Genomic DNA, 20,377 nt, shown 5'->3' with positions numbered 1-20,377 from the left:
CATTTCCACAAACTTCCAAGTGTTTTCTTTCAAATGATACCAAGAATATGCATATCCTTGCTTCTGGGCCTGAGCTACAGGCAATTAGATTTGGGTATGTCTTCAGGCGGAAATTGAGAAGAGGGGGGGGGGGGGGGGGGGGGGGTAGCTGTAAGAAGTGTTTACATCCTGCATCACTCATCTCATACGTATATAATGTATTTTATAACATCTATTGCATCTTGCCTATGCCGCTCTGCCATTGCTCATCCATATATTTATATGTACATATTCTTATTCCATTCCTTTACTTAGATTTGTGTGTATTAGTTTATGTGTCGGGGGGCTAGGGTCACTGTCACATCTGGAGTATTTCTCTTGTCTTTTCCGGTGTCCTGTGTGAATTTAAATATGCTCTCTCTAATTCTCTCTTTCTGTCTTTCTCTCGGAGGACCTGAGCCCTAGGACCATGCCTCAGGACTACCTGGCTTGATGACTCCTTGCTGTCCCCAGTTCACCTGGCCGTGCTGCTGCTCCAGTTTCATCTGTTCTGCCTGCGGCTATGGACCCCTGACCTGTTCACCGGACGTGCTACCTGTCCCAGGCGGTAGAGATACTCTCAAAGATCGGCTATGAAAAAGCCAACTGACACTTACTCTTGTGTTACTGACTTGTTGCACTCTCGACAACTACTATGATTATTATTATTTGACCATGCTGGTCATTTATGAACATTTGAACATCTTGGCCATGTTCTGTTATAATCTCCACAGCCAGAAGATGACTGGCAACCCCTCATAGCCTGGTTCCTCTCTAGGTTTCTTCCTAGGTTTTGGCCTTTCTAGGGAGTTTTTCCTAGCCACTGTGCTTCTACACCTGCATTGCTTGCTGTTTGGGGTTTTAGGCTGGGTTTCTGTACAGCACTTAGAGATATCAGCTGATGTAAGAAGGGCTATATAAATAAATTTGATTTGATGTTAGGTAGTTGTTGTGGAATTGTTAGATTACATGTTAGATATTGCTGCACTGTCGGAACTAGAAGCACAAGCATTTCGCTACACTCGCATTAACACCTGCTAACCATGTGTATGTGACCAATAACATTTGATTTGATATATCAGAGACCACCACACTGACTTTTTTCATTTTTTTTTTCAAATTGGATGCCATTTTGAGTTGTAGACATGATCTCCTGCTATGGGCAATTTGGACACTTCTCAGTACAGAAAAGGAGTAAACTGGCACGCTGGCATTGCCATCCAGACAGCTAAACAAGTTGGCAGCTCCAACTGCAAATATTGTCCTGTTACTGGAACAACAAACTGAAATATAAGAAGAAATAAAAAGGTCTTCTGGCTGCTGGGTTTCATGATTAGTTGGGATTATGTTTCAGGGTTTCATGACTAGTTGGGATTATGTTGCTGGGTTTCATGATTAGTTGGGATTATGTTGCTGGGTTTCATGATTAGTTGGGATTATGTTGCTGGGTTTCATGATTAGTTGGGATTATGTTGCTGGGTTTCATGATTAGTTGGGATTATGTTGGCTGCTGGGTTTCATGATTAGTTGGGATTATGTTGCTGGGTTTCATGATTAGTTGGGATTATGTTGGCTGCTGGGTTTCATGATTAGTTGGGATTATGTTGGCTGCTGGGTTTCATGATTAGTTGGGATTATGTTGGCTGCTGGGTTTCATGATTAGTTGGGATTATGTTGCTGGGTTTCATGACTAGTTGGGATTATGTTGGCTACTGTGTTTCATGATTAGTTGGGATTATGTTGCTGGGTTTCATGATTAGTTGGGATTATCTTGCTGGGTTTCATGATTAGTTGGGATTATGTTGTATGTTCTTGTAAATTGATTTGATGTTTTTGCACTCCTGCCTACATAATTGTCCCTTGTGGGATCAATAAAGTATTTTGAACTTTTACTTCCATTTTGATATTTCTACAAGACCTTTAATAACAGCTGTTCTTCCAACATGAGTAAAAGTAGAATAGCATTTTAGTCCAACTGTCTAACCACGTCATCATCTCAGGCCTCTCCCGGTGAAGATATCTAGGTGTCTGTCAACAACATTTTGCTATTCCCCGATAACAGTCTCATACTCACAGTATAATAACATCAATTCAAAATCAGGCTTTAGTTGTCCATATTTGTCCTTGTGTTGCCAGTCCTCTCCAGTTATGATGAAGATATCAAAGTGTCAACCGTAGACAATATGGTTCTCTGTAGCTCCGTGTTTCGACCGTGGCTCTTGCAACACCAAGACAGTGGGTTTGAATTCCAGGGACCACCCATTCGTAGAAAATGCATAACTACGTCGCTTTTTGGATTTTATTAAAAAGCATCTACTAAATGGCGTATCAAATCTATCAGCTGAATATCTCTGGTAATAGTGTTATGCTTTCCTTCCAGGCTGCTTCTCAATGAGGCCGAGACCAGGTAAATGTCACTCATTTAGTAGCTCATTATAGGCACCAACCACAGCAGGTAGAGATGGTTAGCTGTGGATGGAAGAGGCATTGGACTAGTCCCTAATGGCACCCTATTGCCTATTGATAGGGCTGTTTCTGTATCGCACTTTGTGACATAAAAGAAATAAGCTTAATAAACACGTTTGATTGATTGATTGATTGACTGTTGCGGTGACCATATTACCGCCACACAGTGCCTACGTGGATAACATGTCTTTATTCTCCTGCCTATTTGAATAATGCGCCATTCCAAGTCGAATGGTCCCGTGTGGCTCAGTTGGTAGAGCGTGGTGTTTGCAACGCCAGGGTTGTGGGTTCAATTCCCACGGGGGACCAGTACAGAAAAAATTAAATGTATGAAATGTATTCACTACTGTAAGTCGCTCTGGATAAGAGCGTCTACTAAAATGTAAAAAAAAAAAATGAATGGCTGAAAATATTGGTCACTTGATGAGAGAACAGCTGTGCAGCCTGAGGTGAGGAACAGAGGGCAAGCTTTGTCTTGCTACTTTCTCAAATCATCATGCAGCCTATAGTCACATCAATAGCCTGTAGTCTCATCAATAGCCTGTAGTCACATCAATAGCCTGTAGTCACATCAATAGCCTATAGTCACATCAATAACCTGTAGTCACATCAATAACCTATAGTCACATCAATAGCCTGTAGTCACATCAATAGCCTATAGTCACATCAATAACCTATAGTCACATCAATAGCCTATAGTCACATCAATAGCCTGTAGTCTCATCAATAGCCTGTAGTCACATCAATAGCCTGTAGTCTCATCAATAGCCTATAGTCACATCAATAGCCTATAGTTTCATCAATAGCCTGTAGTCTCATCAACAGTCTAAGGAAAGGGAAAGGGGGATACCTAGTCAGTTGTACAATTGAATGCCTTCAACTGAAATGTGTCTTCTGCATTCAAGCCAACCCCTCTGAATCAGATATGTGCTGGGGGCTGCCCTAATAGACCACGCAATCAGACATCCATGCAATCAGTCACACGTTGAGGCCTTCAATCAAAAAAGAGGACAGAGAAATATGTGTTCACCAGGCCAAGACTTCTTGCATGCATGGCCTTGATGTAACTTAACAATATTTAATTTTGGAAAAATAATATGAATTTGCATATTAGACATAACTAAATGTTTATGTTGCTTTTCTTCCACGCAAGCCGTATACACTTGAATCAGAAATAAATTAGAACAAGTAGACAATTGAACTTGGAAATGTATCAATAAACCAATTAGGCACATTTGGGCAGACTGATATAACATTTTGAACAGAAATGCAATGGTTCATTGGATCAGTCTCAACCTTTGCACATACACTGCTAACATTTAGTGGTCAAAATCTAAATTGTGCCTAAACTGGAATAATACATTGTGGATTTGCATTTCAAAGATGATGAAAAGAAGTAAAATAACCTGCATGTTTTTTCTTTGTATTATCTTTCACCAGATCTAATGTCTTATATTCTCCTACATTATTTTTACATTTCCATAAACTTCAAAGTATTTCCTTTCCAATGGTATCAATAATATGCATGTCCTTGCTTTAGGTCCTGAGCTAAAGGCAGTTAGATTTGCGTATGTCATTTTAGGCGAAAATTGAAAAAATGGGTCTGATCCTTAAGAGGTTGCAAACCAGACTGCACAATTTACTTGTTTTTTGTTATTGACGGATAGCCAGGAGCACAAAGGAGCACAAAGCATTCGTGTTTAGTGAGTCTGCCAGATCAGCGGCAGTAGGGATGACCAGGGATGTTCTCTTGACAATTGTGAATTGGACCATTTTAATGTCAAAATGTAACGAGTACTTTTGGGTGTCAGGGAAAATGTATGGAGTAAAAAGTACATTATTTCCCTTAGGAATGTAATGAAGTAAAAGTAAAAGTTGCCAAAAATATAAATAGTAAAGTAAAGTACAGATACACCAAAAAAACGACTTAAGTAGTAGTTTAAAGTATATTACTTAAGTACTTTATGCCACTGTTTAAAGGTAGATTTATTAGGCCTAATCCTTCCTTCATAACCAAGTGGCAACGTTGTGTTTACCTCATATTTGTAAGTCGCTCTGGATAATATGCGTCTGCTAAATGACTTTAAATGTTAAATGTAAATACGACAGGGAAAAATCCTCTTGATTCACCCTCCGACTGGTCATTACTAGTGAAACTATCATCCTGAGCTCTGACTTCTCCAACATACTGACCTCTGAGGCTTGAGAAGCATAGCAACACCAAGGCAACTTTGTAACAGCTGACTCCTTTGTTTTCACTTTTTTTAATGTTGTGTTTGTTTATTTTTTTTCTGATTGTTTCAGTGAATGCATTCAACATGCTTTGGATCAAGGACTTCCACAGGCCCACCATCTCCAAAGTTCACTCAAAAAAAGTTGTTGTTTTAATTATTTCATTTTGTTCATTTTCTTAAAAAAATGTCCATTGGTTGTAAGGTCACTGCTCCGTTATCACTGCTCAGGGCTCCCGAGGGGCGCAGCAGTCTATGGCACTGCATCGCAGTGCTAGAGGCGTGTACTACAGACCCTTGTTCAATCCCGGGCTGTATCACAACCGGCCATGATTTGGGAGTCCCATAGGGCGGCGCACAATTTGCCCAGCATCGTCCGAGTTAGGGGAGGGTTTTTGCCGAGGTAGGCCGTCATTGTAAATAAGAATTTGTTCTTAACTGACTTGCCTAGTTACATAAAGGTTAAATCATTATTATTATTATTTTTTTATAACTCGGCTCATGTAAATTCTGTAGTTTCCCTTTTAAACATCCCTTGGTTAACATCCACATAGTGTTCACATTTCTCTCATGTAAATTCTGTAGTTTCCCCTTTAAACTACTGAAATCATTCCAATCCGATCAAAAGGCAAATGCAGTTTAGCTCGATTAGCGGGTTTGTCTCTGGAACTAAGCAGAGCTGACTGGCAGGCTATTTTCCCAGCTGGCTGAGAGCACCGAGGTACGGCTGGAGAACGTTGATGCAGCTGCACTGAACAGGCGGGCGACTTTTCTCTCAAAAACAGTGCAAAGGTAGAGGATGGCTGTAGTCGATGGTTTAATGGCTTAGTAACTGCGGTTTGACTTGACATGAAACTAAATTAGTAAAAACACACAGTAAAAAAATAAATAATAATAAATAAATAAACACAGTACATACATAAAAAATAAATAAACGTGTATAAAAGGTTTTCTATTGATCCATCATTAGCTAGTAAGTTAGGCATGGCTTTCAGTTGCTGTGGTAATATGTTCCACTCCACAGATGACCGTCACTTTGCCCCAACAGAAGGTTTAACCGACATGACGCCCTTGCGCTGTGACTGAGTTAAGACCCAGAAGGTGGGTGTGACTGGCTGAGTGCCTCCGCGACTCAACGCGAAACATGTCCTCACTTTTCTGCGTGCTGGAGGAAAACTAGACAACCGTGTATTTTCACAAATCCAGCCTTTAAAATGTTTAGATTACATCCGACAATTACGAACGTTATATCATCGAGGTGAGTAAAAACTTTTGTTGTGCACTTACTTGGCATGCCCAGCGTAAATGTTTCGTTTATAGTTATAGTTATTGCTCGTAATGTATGCCAATTACACATACAAAAAAAACACAATGAAAGGAAAAGTTAAAAAGTCGTGTGCCTACCTGTCAGTGGATCCAGCTTGGTGAAGTAACAAGTCATGGTAATTGCTCAGATAAATCTTGGGATTCCTGGAAATAAATAATTATTTAAAAAAAATCACAACATGTAATTGCTTAGGAAATGTTATCCTAATCATCATGATCGAATTAGACAATAGATATAATTTGCATTATAAAATCATATTATAGTTGTTGGTAACTAATAGACTATTGAGTATATTGTTGTATGTGGTTGTGCTCTTTTGGTCACAAAACTACAGAATATGGAAGATGCATTTTGTTAGTAAAAAAAAATAAACTCAAATATTTATTTAATTGCTGCTTTTCCATTGTTAATCCACTGTGGTCATTGGGATGTCTGTATCAAGGTTTCAATACAGACATGTAGCCTACAGTTTTGATAGCAGAATGTTAGGGGTACCTGGAGATGGAATATTTACGTAAAGGCTTTTCAGGAACCTTGGATAATAAAAAATTCAGTTCGGTGCTTGCTGTATTTTTCATCATAACATTCTTTAGTTTAATCCACATAAGAAAAAAGACAAGGTGTGACATTATATTAACTGATGTGTCCTTTTTGTCAAATAAGCCTTGTGTATGTCATTATGTTAGTCATTATGTTAGTCATTATGTCAGTCATTATGTCAGTCATTATGTTAGTCATTATGTTAGTCATTATCTTAGTCATTATGTCAGTCATTATGTTAGTCATTATGTCAGTCATTATGTTAGTCATTATCTTAGTCATTATGTTAGTCATTATGTTAGTCATTATCTTAGTCATTATGTCAGTCATTATGTTAGTCATTATGTCAGTCATTATGTTAGTCATTATCTTAGTCATTATGTTAGTCACTAACTTATTCACTGTTAGTCACTATGTTAGTCATTATCTTAGTCACTATGTTAGTCATTATGTTAGTCATTATGTCAGTCATTATGTTAGTCATTATGTCAGTCATTATGTTAGTCATTATCTTAGTCATTATGTTAGTCACTAACTTATTCACTGTTAATCACTATGTTAGTCGTTATCTTAGTCACTATGTTAGTCGTTATCTTAGTCACTATGTTAGTCATTATGTTAGTCATTATGTTAGTCATTATGTTAGTCATTATGTTAGTCACTATGTTAGTCACTATGCTAGTCTTTGTGTTAGTCATTATGTTAGTCATTATGTCAGTCATTGTGTTAGTCAATATGTCAGTCACTATGTTAGTCATTATGTTAGTCATTATGTTAGTCATTATGTAAGTCACTATGTTAGTCACTATGTTAGTCACTATGTTAGTCACTATGTTAGTCATTATGTTAGTCATTATGTTAGTCACTATGTTAGTCACTATGCTAGTCTTTGTGTTAGTCATTATGTCAGTCATTGTGTTAGTCATTATGTTAGTCATTATGTTAGTCACTAACTTATTCACTATGTTAGTGACTGTTAGTCACTGTTAGTCACTATGTTAGTCACTATGCTAGTCTTTGTGTTAGTCATTATGTTAGTCATTATGTCAGTCATTGTGTTAGTAATTATCTTAGTCATTATGTTAGTCATTATGTTAGTCACTAACTTATTCACTATGTTAGTCACTGTTAGTCACTGTTAGTCACTATGTTAGTCATTATATTAGTCACTATATTAGTCATTATGTTAGTCATTATGTTAGTCATTAAGTTAGTCATTATGTCAATCATTATGTTAGTCACTTTGATGACTGACATAATGAGTGACATAATGAGTGACATAATGAGTGACATAATGAGTAACATAGTGACTAACAAAGTGACTAACATAATGACTAACATAATCACTAACATAATGACTAACATAATGACTGACATAATGACTGACATAATGACTAACATAATGACTAACATAGTGACTAACATAATGACTAACATAATTACTGACATAATGACTAACATAATGACTAGCATAATGACTAGCATAATCACTAACATAATGACTGACATAATGACTGACATAATGACTGACATAATGACTAGCATAGTGACTATCATAATGACTAACTTAATGACTAACATAGTGACTAACATAATGACTAAGATAATAACTAACATAATGACTGACATAATGACTAGCATTATGTTAGTCATTATGTTAGTCATTATGTTAGTTATTATCTTAGCCATTATGTTAGTCACTATGTTAGTCATTAAGTTAGTCATTATGTCAATCATTATGTTAGTCACTATGTTAGTCATTTTGTTAGTCATTATGTCAATCATTATGTCAATCATTATGTTAGTCATTATGTCAGTCAATATGTTAGTCATTTTGCTAGTCATTATGTCAGTCATTATGTTAGTCACTATGTTAGTCATTATGTCAATCATTATGTTAGTCACTATGTTAGTCATTATGTTAGTCATTATGTCAATCATTATGTTAGTCACTATGTTAGTCATTATGTCAGTCATTATGTTAGTCATTATGTCAGTCATTATCTTAGTCATTTAGTTAGTCACTATGTTAGTCATTATGTTAGTCATGATGTCAATCACTATGTTAGTCATTATGTTAGTTATTATCTTAGTTATTATTTTAGTCATTATGTTAGTCACTATGTTAGTCATTAAGTTAGTCATTATGCCAATCATTATGTTATTCACTATGTTAGTCATTATGTTAGTCATTATCTTAGTCATTATGCTAGTCATTATGTCAATCATTATGTTATTTATTATCTTAGTCATTATGTTAGTCATTATGTCAGTCAATATGTTAGTCATTTTGCTAGTCATTATGTCAGTCATTATGTTAGTCACTATGTTAGTCATTATGTCAATCATTATGTTAGTCACTATGTTAGTCATTATGTTAGTCATTATGTCAATCATTATGTTAGTCACTATGTTAGTCATTATGTCAGTCATTATGTTAGTCATTATGTCAGTCATTATCTTAGTCATTTAGTTAGTCACTATGTTAGTCATTATGTTAGTCATGATGTCAATCACTATGTTAGTCATTATGTTAGTTATTATCTTAGTTATTATTTTAGTCATTATGTTAGTCACTATGTTAGTCATTAAGTTAGTCATTATGCCAATCATTATGTTATTCACTATGTTAGTCATTATGTTAGTCATTATCTTAGTCATTATGCTAGTCATTATGTCAATCATTATGTTATTTATTATCTTAGTAATTATGTTAGTCATTATGTTAGTTTTTATCTTAGTCATTATGTTAGTCACTATGTTAAGCATTATGTTAGTCATTTTGTCAATCATTATGTCAGTCACTATGTTAGTCATTATGTTAGTCATTATGTCAATCATTATGTCAGTCACTATGTTAGTCATTATGTTAGTCATTATGTCAGTCATTAAGTTAATGATTATCTTAGTCATTATGGTAGTCATTATCTTAGTCATTATGTTAGTCATTATGTTAGTCATTATGTTAGTCATTATGTTAGTCATTATGTCAGTCTTTATGCTAGTCATTATGCTAGTCTTTATGTTAGTCATTATGTCAGTCATTATGTCAGTCATTATGTTAGTCATTATGTTAGTCATTATGTTAGTCATTATGTCAGTCTTTATGTCAGTCATTATGTCAGTCATTATGTCAGTCATTATGTCAGTCTTTATGCTAGTCATTATGCTAGTCACTATGTTAGTCATTATATCAGTCATTATGTCAGTCATTATGTCAGTCATTATGTTAGTCATTATGTTAGTCATTATGTCAGTCATTATGTCAGTCTTTATGCTAGTCATTATGCTAGTCATTATGCTAGTCTTTATGTTAGTCATTATGTCAGTCATTATGTCAGTCATTATGTTAGTCACTATGTTAGTCATTATGTTAGTCATTATGTCAGTCATTATGTCAGTCATTATGTTAGCTACTGAAGCCGATGGAAAGAAGAAGTACCAGTTTCAGAAAAAGCTAAAAGCCTCCTCACGCTGTTAATCTACATTGTTCTTGATACGTTGTACAGTGAATTGTTTTACCGGCAGTAGTACAAACAATGTCACTGGCAGCTTAATAACATAGTTCAGCTGTCTTTAACTATGTCTGTATAAGTATGATAGAGCTGGAAAGGCTAGGACTCAAAGACAGTATTATGAGGTCAATAAAGAAGTGAGTCTGGGCATGTGGGTTCAGTTGGAAGTTAAGTACAAATAGAGCAACAAGTAATGGGGCATTTACTTTTAACGGGCCAAATCGTAGGTGAAACAATAAACAAGCCATAAAAAGCTGGGGGATTGGGTTTGAGATTATGTAACCACTCTCAAATTCATAGACAGAGCTACCTGTATGCATGCTAGGACTGACCATCCAGGATATCAGAGTAATTGTTTTAACCATGTTTACAATGTTATCGAACAGTGGATTAAAACAAGCTTGTATTTTGTGTTCTGATGGGGTGTGATAGTTGAACTAAACTCACGAGGCATTTATAAGTTAGATTTTTCAAGAATCAATGGATATACAGTCCACTCTGTAGTTATTTGGACAGTGAAGCTAACGTTTTAAATTTGGCTAAATACTACAGCATTTTGGATTTAGAGATCAGATGTTTCATATATGGTGACAGTTCAGAATATCACCTTTTATTTGAGGGTATTTACATACATATCTGTTTTAACAATTTAGAAATGAAAGTACTTTATGTACCTAGTCCCCTCATTTGAAGATCTCATAAGTATTTGGACAAATTCACTTATAGTGTATTAAAATAGTACAATTGTTTTGTATTTGATCCCATATTCCTAACAAACAATGACTACATCAGTGGTCACAAATCGATATCCAAGACATTCCAAATCGATCAAAAAAATCACGAATGAATCTTGAATAATAAAGAGTGAGACAGTTACAGAGGCTACAATAAAACATGCTAACCATGTAATAATGACCAATAATGGGCGGTTAGTGGGTTTTTTGGGGGGAGGTGGAATCTTTGTCCCTCTGTTACTTTTTAAAACTTTTTTTCATTAACAATTCTCTCATGATTATCCATAATTATGGTAGCATCCACATTGATATAGACAAGTTCAGAAACATTTTATATTCTTACTTACAATAAAAGTAACTCCAAAATGACCCAATAAATGATTCGCCATTCAGTTCCTATTGTGCATAACTTAATGTGAAACACAACCAAAACAAGCTGTAAATGCATCCAACAAGTGTGTAGAGTCACAAGCGTGACGTAATCATTGTGTGCAATGAATATGCGACCAAATACAAAACGATTGACTATTTTAATACACTAGAAGTGAATTTGTCCCAAAATTTATGACATCTTCATTTCATAGGACTAGATACTTATAAAGTGCTTTCATTTCTGAATTGTAAAAACAGATAAGGTATGTAAATACCCTCAAATCAAAAAAGGTGACATTCTGTACTGTCCTCTTATATGAAACATTTGATCTCTAAATCCAAAATGGTGGAGTATAGAGCCACATTGAAAATGTCAGCTTCACTGTCCAAATACATACAGAGTGGAGTGCATATCATTAATCTTGTACTGCTATTGGCTAAATCAGGGTCACATAGTCGTATGCAAATCAGGGTCACATAGTCTTATGCAAATCTACTTTGAAACAAAAGTATACACCTCACACACACATGATTATGGGCTATAAAAATAAGATACCTGTATTATGTCAGATATATCAGTTGAAATATATTACATTTTGAGATTCCTTCCAAATATTAGACTTTATATTCATCACAAAAGACTGAAATAAAACAAAATTGTTTGACATAGAAACACAGGCTTTTCGTCATTTATTATTATTATTTTTTTTAAGTAATCTTTATTAATCATGAAATCATGAAAAATATGAATTTACATTCTACCCATGAGGCCAAAGAGGGTGCATTTGGTCACTCACTGCAGGAAAAGGCTATTTTATAAATCTAAAAAAAAATGTATGTAGCGACTGCAAATTGACCCATTTAAATGGCATGATATTTATATTATTCTTCATTGAAGCTATGACTATTACTTTAATTTACAAAACATTAAGATAGTCACCAGCGCTATGTTTATAATCGGAGCCGGAGCAGAGCCTGTCTGCCTGCCTATCTCCCCACACTCATCACCTCCTCCCTCACAGCTAACCAGCTGATGTAGGGTGTGTGTTGGGAGTGGTATCCTTCCCACTGCTGAACAGAACTACTAATAATAAATTGTGCCCGCAACTGTGGGGAAGCATTGGAGTCAACATGGGCAGGCATCCCTGTGGAATGCTCTTGACACCTTGTAGAGTCCATGTCCTGACAAATTGAGGCTATTCTGAGGGTGGGGTTACAACTCAATATAAGGAAGGTGTTCCTAATGTTAGGTATAGTCAGTGTATTTTACAATATGTTCCTACTAGACTGGGTCTCTTTTGCGGCAGTGAGCATGGGGGTTCAGTGAGGAGGTAATGCAGGAGTGGGGGTTCAGTGAGGGGGTAATGCAGCAGCGGGGGGGTTCAGTGAGGGGGTAATGCAGCAGTGGGGGTTCAGTGGGGGGGGTAATGCAGCAGTGGGGGTTCAGTGGGGGGGGTAATGCAGCAGCGGGGGGTTCAGTGAGGGGGTAATGCAGCAGTGGGGGGATTCAGTGAGGGGTAATGCAGCAGTGGGGGTTCAGTGAGGGGGTAATGCAGCAGTGGGGGTTCAGTGGGGGGGTAATGCAGCAGCGGGGGGTTCAGTGAGGGGGTAATGCAGCAGTGGGGGTTCAGTGGGGGGGTAATGTAGCAGTGGGGGAATTCAGTGAGGGGGTAATGCAGCAGTGGGGGGATTCAGTGAGGGGTAATGCAGCAGTGGGGGTTCAGTGAGGGGGTAATGCAGCAGTAGGGGGGTTCAGTGAGGGGGTAATGCAGCAGTGGGGGTTCAGTGGGGGGGTAATGCAGCAGCGGGGGGTTCAGTGAGGGGGTAATGCAGCAGTGGGGGTTCAGTGGGGGGGTAATGTAGCAGTGGGGGGATTCAGTGAGGGGTAATGCAGCAGTGGGGGTTCAGTGAGGGGGTAATGCAGCAGTAGGGGGGTTCAGTGAGGGGGTAATGCAGCAGTGGAGGGTTCAGTGAGGGGTTAATAATAATTACAAGCAATGCATAATGTACTGTTAAAAGGATTGGTTTTAAAGTGTCTCTTTTTAAGGCAACACAATTGCTTGAAATGATGTTAAGTCTCTTAGGAAACTAATTCAATACTGTCTATTGGTCTGTCTCCAAAGCGACCGACCCAAGGTCTATTTATTTCAGTCCAGTGTTCCCATATATCAAGGCTTCCATACTGTTGTGCGAGAAGCGTAATGCATTCTAACTCTCTAACCACATAATGATGGTAAATGTGCTGGAGGTAATACAAGTACATTACATGAACAAGAGATTAGTACGCGTGGGTCACTTTAAATAGTAATTATAATATAATATATCCATTACTTTTTTTGTTGTTGCTGATATTGAACTGCTACAAACTCATTCCCACTGCTACCACTCATTCCCACTGCTACCACTCATTCCCACTGCTACCACTCATTCCCACTGCTACCACTCATTCCCACTGCTACCACTCATTCACACTGCTACCACTCATTCACACTGCTACCACTCATTCTCACTGCTACCACTCATTCACTCTGCTACCACTCATTCACACTGCTACCACTCATTCACACTGCTACCACTCATTCACACTGCTACCACTCATTCCCACTGCTACCACTCATTCTCACTGCTACCACTCATTCTCACTGCTACCACTCATTCACTCTGCTACCACTCATTCACACTGCTACCACTCATTCACACTGCTACCACTCATTCTCACTGCTACCACTCATTCACTCTGCTACCACTCATTCACACTGCTACCACTCATTCACACTGCTACCACTTATTCCCACTGCTACCACTCATTCCCACTGCTACCACTCATTCACTCTGCTACCACTCATTCACTCTGCTACCACTCATTCACACTGCTACCACTCATTCACACTGCTACCACTTATTCACACTGCTACCACTTATTCACACTGCTACCACTCATTCCCACTGCTACCACTCATTCACACTGCTACCACTCATTCCCACTGCTACCACTCATTCTCACTGCTACCACTCATTCACACTGCTACCACTTATTCCCACTGCTACCACTCATTCACACTGCTACCACTCATTCACACTGCTACCACTTATTCCCACTGCTACCACTCATTCCCACTGCTACCACTCATTCACACTGCTACCACTTATTCACACTGCTACCACTCATTCCCACTGCTACCACTCATTCCCACTGCTACCACTCATTCACACTGCTACCACTCATTCCCACTGCTACCACTCATTCACTCTGCTACCACTCCACTGCTACCATTCATTGGTGTACTTCTGACTTGTGTTCTACTTCTGCCAGACATATTGCATCCAAAATGGTACCATATTCCATACGTAGGTCATTACCAGGCCTGCATAGGGCTCTAGGGCCCATAGGGCTGTGATCAAAAGTAGTGTACTATTATAGGGAATAGGGTGCCATAGGGCTGTGATCAAAAGTAGTGTACTATTATAGGGAATAGGGTGCCATAGGGCTGTGATCAAAAGTAGTGTACTATATAAGGAATAGGGTGCCATAGAGCTGTGATCAAAAGTAGTGTACTATATAGGGAATAGGGTGCCATAGGGCTGTGATCAAAAGTCGTGTATTATATAGAGAATAGGGTGCCATAGGGCTGTGATCAAAAGTAGTGTACTATATAGGGAATAGGGTGCCATGTCAGCCACTGCCTGTTTTCCCGCTGAAAGGGGATCGAGGCTGGAGCCACTGTGGTATCAAACCCTTAATACACTAACACTTTTACCATGGTAACCTGCGGACCAGGGTTCCAAACCAGGGTACGATAAATTGAAATGACCGAGGGCTAATCTGGTATACCAGCCCGCTCTACCAATTCAGCTTGGGAATGGGGTTAACTGAAGACCGGCCCAGGTAAAACCAGGGTTCATAGTGCAAGTGTATTTGATGCTTCAGATTTATTAATCGCTGTTCACTGGCTGCTAGGTTCACTGGCTGCTAGGTTCACTGGCTGCTAGGTTCACTGGCTGCTAGGTTCACTGGCTGCTAGGTTCACTGGCTGCTAGGTTCACTGGCTGCTAGGTTCACTGGCTGCTAGGTTCACTGGCCGCTAGGTTCACTGGCCGCTAGGTTCACTGGCCGCTCGGTTCACTGGCCGCTCGGTTCACTGGCCGCTCGGTTCACTGGCCGCTCGGTTCACTGGCCGCTCGGTTCACTTGCTGCTAGATTCACTGGCTGCTATGTTCACTGGCTGCTAGATTCACTGGCTGCTATGTTCACTGGCTGCTCGGTTTCACTGGCTGCTAGGTTCACTGGCTGCTAGGTTCACTGGCTGCTAGGTTCACTGGCTGCTAGGTTCACTGGCTGCTAGGGTAACTTGCTGCTAGGTTCACTGGCTGCTAGGTTCACTGGCTGCTAGGTTCACTGGCTGCTAGGTTCACTGGCTGCTAGGTTCACTAGCTGCTAGGTTCACTTGCTGCTAGGTTCACTGGCTGCTAGGTTCACTGGCTGCTAAGTTCTCTTACTGCTAGGTTCACTGGCTGCTAGGGTAACTTACTCCTGAGTTCACTGGCTGCTAGGTTCACTGGCTGCTAGGATTACTGGCTGCTAAGTTCTCTTACTGCTAGGTTCACTGACCGCTAGGTTCACTGGCCGATAGGTTCACTGACCGCTAGGTTCACTGGTCACTAGGTTCACTGACCGGTTGGTTCACTGGCCGCTATGGTTCACTGGCCGATAGGTTCACTGACCGCTATGGTTCACTGGCCGATAGGTTCACTGGCCGCTAGGTTCACTGACCGCTATGGTTCACTGGCCGATAGGTTCACTGACCGCTATGGTTCACTGACCGCTATGGTTCACTGACCGCTATGGTTCACTGGCCGATAGGTTCACTGGTCACTAGGTTCACTGGCCGATAGGTTCACTGGCCGCTAGGTTCACTGACCGATAGGTTCACTGACCGCTATGGTTCACTGGCCGATGCAAATTGCACCCTTTCACCTGGCTCTGGTCAAACGTAGTGCACTATATAGGGAATAGGGATTTGGTCAACAGTAGTGCACTATATAGGGAATAGGGATCTGGTCAACAGTAGTGCACTATATAGGGAATAGGGATCTGGTCAACAGTAGTGCACTATATAGGGAATAGGGATCTGGTCAACAGTAGTGTACTATATAGGGAATAGGGATCTGGTCAACAGTAGTGCACTATATAGGGAATAGGGATCTGGTCAACAGTAGTGTACTATAAAGGGAATGGGATGCCATTTGGGACACAAAAAAGAGAAATAATGATTATTGTTATTATTTGTTTTGACTTTGTAGGTACAGTAATGGCTGATGGTGATTGATTCAGCATGGATACTGTTTGCTGTGATTTCTCCTGATGTTTCCAACACTTCTGACATCATGTGAAGGGATCCAGAGAGGATGAAGAGGAGGGGTGAAGAATACTTACATAAAGAACCGTGATGGAGTCTATTCAGTCACCTGACATCCCCATGGACAGGTGCTTTAATTAACACGTGTGTGTGTCTAATGAATTTCTATAAACCGTTAGATATACATGTGACATGTGTCAAAAGCTGTCAAAAGATCTGCATATTAAATATATTGCATGGGAGTGTTGCGAATATATTGCATTACCATGACAAGGTGTTATACTAGAATGACTGTTGAGGAGAGCTGGCAAGTTATCATTTCCCTCTACCGTTTACACCCACCTGTATCCTGTGATGAATAAACTTTCATCTGATTTCGTTTTTCTAATAAGGTACTTCAACAGCACCTGGAGAAACCCGTACGGCCAGGAGACTGTCCCGTCACTTTTCAACAGCTCCTTCCGCCTCCAGCACCACAACAGCTTCCACAACATCCTACTAGGTGTGTGTGTGTGTGTGTGTGTGTGTGTGTGTGTGTGTGTGTGTGTGTGTGTGTGTGTGTGTGTGTGTGTGTGGTGTGTGTGTGTGTGTGTGTGTGTGTGTGTGTGTGTGTGTGTGTGTGTGTGTGTGTGTGTGTGTGTATGCCTGGGTATGTGTGTGTGAGGGCGCCTTGGGGTGTTGGGAAAGGAAGAAGACAGATGTCCATTCTAACCAATGGACAATAAAGTATCTATTCTATTAATTGTGTTATAATATTCTATTGTAGGTGTCTTCCTGGGCTTCCTGTCGCTGCTCACGGTCATCATGAACATCCTGGTACTTTACGCTGTGAAGAAGGAGCGTACCCTCCACACGGTGGGCAACCTCTACATCGTCAGCCTCTCCGTGGCGGATCTCATCGTCGGGGCAACCGTGATGCCCCTCAACCTGGTCTATCTGCTGGAGGATGAGTGGAGGCTGGGGAGAGTCGTCTGTCAGTTCTGGCTCATCATGGATTATGTAGCCAGCACAGCCTCCATCTTTAGTCTGTTTATACTTTGTCTGGATCGGTATCGGTCCGTTCACGAGCCGCTGAAGTACCTGAAGTACCGGACTAGAGGGAGAGCTAGCGTTATGATCTCAGGGGCCTGGCTAATGTCCATGACATGGATTATTCCTATACTAGGGTGGAGGTCCTTCGTTCAGGTCGACCTCAAACCGGAGATGGAGAATAAGTGTGACACTGATTTCCGGTTTGTTACGTGGTTTAAGGTTTTAACTTCAGTGTTTAACTTCTACCTTCCGTCTCTGTTGATGCTGTGGTTCTACTCACGCATCTACATGGCTGTGAGACAGAACTTCAGAGAGAGGGAGAGGATTATCAATCCCACAGATTCCGTGGTGGACAACAAGATCGGACACAAAGTCCAAACAGGAAATAGCCCCTGCGAGTCTAAGAAAGAAAGAAACTCAGACTTTGATCAGTACACGTTAGACCAGCCATACGACTCCACAGATACAGTTGAAACCAACGCACCCAAGGAACCCAAGTCTGGGAAAGACTCTCATTCCACTCATTCAGTGCTCAGAATGACAAAACGTCTGAGGACGACTGTAAAGGACAAAAGAAAGAGCGGCTCTTCGTCTTTCCAGCAGAAGAATTCGGACTCGGAGACCCCTTTGAACCTGTCCTCTTTACCTCTTGGCTTCACAAACTACGACGACGACAACGTTCAGAAACTCTACGTATCCGTGAACGACTGCAAGGTAGCCGTGCCGCCAAACTCTGTGGCTGGCGTCTGCGAGATAACTCAGATATCTGACATGCAGAGATACACCACCATGTTCTACAACAACGAGTTCACCCAGTCTGTGAATTTGTCCCCGTCACCATGTCTCCATAATTCACCCGAGTCACCCCAGCCCCAGGAGGACTCAGAGCCTGATGATGGTGCTAACCCGGACGCTGTAGCCAACACTGTGACTCTAAAACAGACCTGGCAGAAGTTCTGTGTCCAGTCCAGGCAGCGTATCCAGAGCCTTCAGGTCCATAAGGAGCACAAAGCGGCCAAGCAGCTGGGCTGTATTATAGCTGGGTTCATGATGTGCTGGATCCCCTACTTCATAGTCTTTATGGTCATGGCTTTCTGCCAAACCTGTGTACATCACAACCTACATATGTTCACGATATGGCTTGGGTATATTAACTCTACCTTGAACCCGTTCATATACCCACTCTGCAATGAGAATTTCAAACGAGTGTTTAAAACTATCCTACACATTAATTTGTGATGAAAAGTTTTATGAACATGAGTGGCATTTCAATGTATTTTCTTGTGATGCTTTAACTTGTAATATGTGTGTTTGAATGTTTTGAGTGACCTCAATTTGGTACCTTAAATGTGTATAATTTTGTAAATATAATGCTTATTATTTATTGTCCGCCTAAATATTTTTGTACACTATCAGACCCAGACCCAACATTATCGTTCCTACTCTGTGAAAAGACAGAAAGCATTGCAGCTCTGTATTTATGTATTATTTATTCGAATAACTCTGCTGAAGAAGAAAACTCTACTGAGAAGAAGAACTGCAGAAAATAATAACTCTGCAAAAGGAGAATAACTACAGAATAAGTATACCTGCAGAAGGAGAATAACTGCAGAAGGAGAATAACTGCAGAAGGAGAATAACTGCAGAAGGAGAATAACTGCAGAAGGAGAATAACTCTGCAGAAAAAGGCACAGAGACAGTTTCAATACAATCTGCTTCAAGTGCTTGTCCATTTCTGGTGAAAACAGAAATGTGTCTTAATGGAATCTGAATTTTTGTTAGATATGAGTCAGTGCAGTGTCTGTGCTGTCCAATAAAAGTATCCTAACTGACATGGTGTTTTTTAAATTTTTTTTTATAGATAAGTACGCAACTATGTAACTGTTATAGCTATTTACTTTACCTAAAATAATGACATCTCGTAAAGTGGGAGTGTAGACACACACACTCTGTTTACTGTTGCAACTCACAGCTCACACAACGTTCTAATATTCAAAACTTTTCTAAACAAATGGAGTTAGCTGTGCATAGACCACTCTACGTAGATAAAATATCTAAATATAACTCTAATGCATTGGCTTCATCCTGAGTTGAGGTCATGCCGCCATGATTATTGTTATTCACTTTGGCCTGAATCATATGGGTAAATATACTGAATCATTTGGGTAAACATACTGAATCATCTATGTAAACAAACTGAATCATCTGGGTAAATATACTGAATCATCTGGGTAAATATACTGAATCATCTGGGTAAACATACTGAATCATCTGAGTAAATATACTGAATCATCTGGGTAAACATACTGAATCATCTGGGTAAATATACTGAATCATCTGGGTAAATATACTGAATCATCTGGGTAAACATACTGAATCATCTGAGTAAATATACTGAATCATCTGGGTAAATATACTGAATCATCTGGGTAAATATACTGAATCATCTGGGTAAACATACTGAATCATCTATGTAAATATACTGAATCATATGGGTAAATATACTGAATCATCTGGGTAAACATACTGAATCATCTATGTAAACAAACTGAATCATCTGGGTAAATATACTGAATCATCTGGGTAAATATACTGAATCATCTGGGTAAACATACTGAATCATCTGAGTAAATATACTGAATCATCTGGGTAAATATACTGAATCATCTGGGTAAACATACTGAATCATCTGAGTAAATATACTGAATCATCTGGGTAAATATACTGAATCATCTGGGTAAATATACTGAATTCTCTGGAGACTTTTTTGGGGGGGGATTCTAAA

The 20,377-nt window shown here is 39.6% G+C and overlaps 2 protein-coding genes and 1 non-coding gene across 3 annotated transcripts in view; all 3 read left to right on the top strand.

Moving 5' to 3' along the window:
* Window positions 1–1,910, top strand: part of LOC123725579 (piggyBac transposable element-derived protein 4) — a 12,521-nt gene extending 10,611 nt beyond the window's left edge. Inside the window, exon 2 of the mRNA XM_045691975.2 lies at window positions 1–1,910. This exon is cut by the window's left edge and continues 2,158 nt beyond it. The gene's annotated coding sequence lies outside the window, so the exon portion shown is untranslated.
* LOC106566229 (histamine H1 receptor-like) overlaps window positions 1–19,349 on the top strand; it is a 20,614-nt gene extending 1,265 nt beyond the window's left edge. The window contains exons 2-3 of the mRNA XM_082959581.1: window positions 16,953–17,062; window positions 17,327–19,349. Coding sequence (XP_082815707.1) covers window positions 16,953–17,062; window positions 17,327–18,831 — 1,615 coding nt within the window. The 3' untranslated portion in view covers window positions 18,832–19,349. The remainder of the gene's footprint in view (window positions 1–16,952; window positions 17,063–17,326) is intronic.
* On the top strand, window positions 2,718–2,793 carry trnaa-ugc (transfer RNA alanine (anticodon UGC)). Its single transcript has one exon. It is a non-coding gene; the product is annotated as a tRNA-Ala (tRNA).
* Window positions 19,350–20,377: the final 1,028 nt, after the last annotated feature.

This window comes from Salmo salar, chromosome 12, assembly GCF_965601325.2.
Source record: "Salmo salar chromosome 12, fSalSal1, whole genome shotgun sequence".
Lineage (NCBI taxonomy): Eukaryota > Metazoa > Chordata > Actinopteri > Salmoniformes > Salmonidae > Salmo > Salmo salar.
Note: the sequence above shows the minus strand (reverse complement) of the source record. Positions and strands in the feature narration are given on the sequence as shown.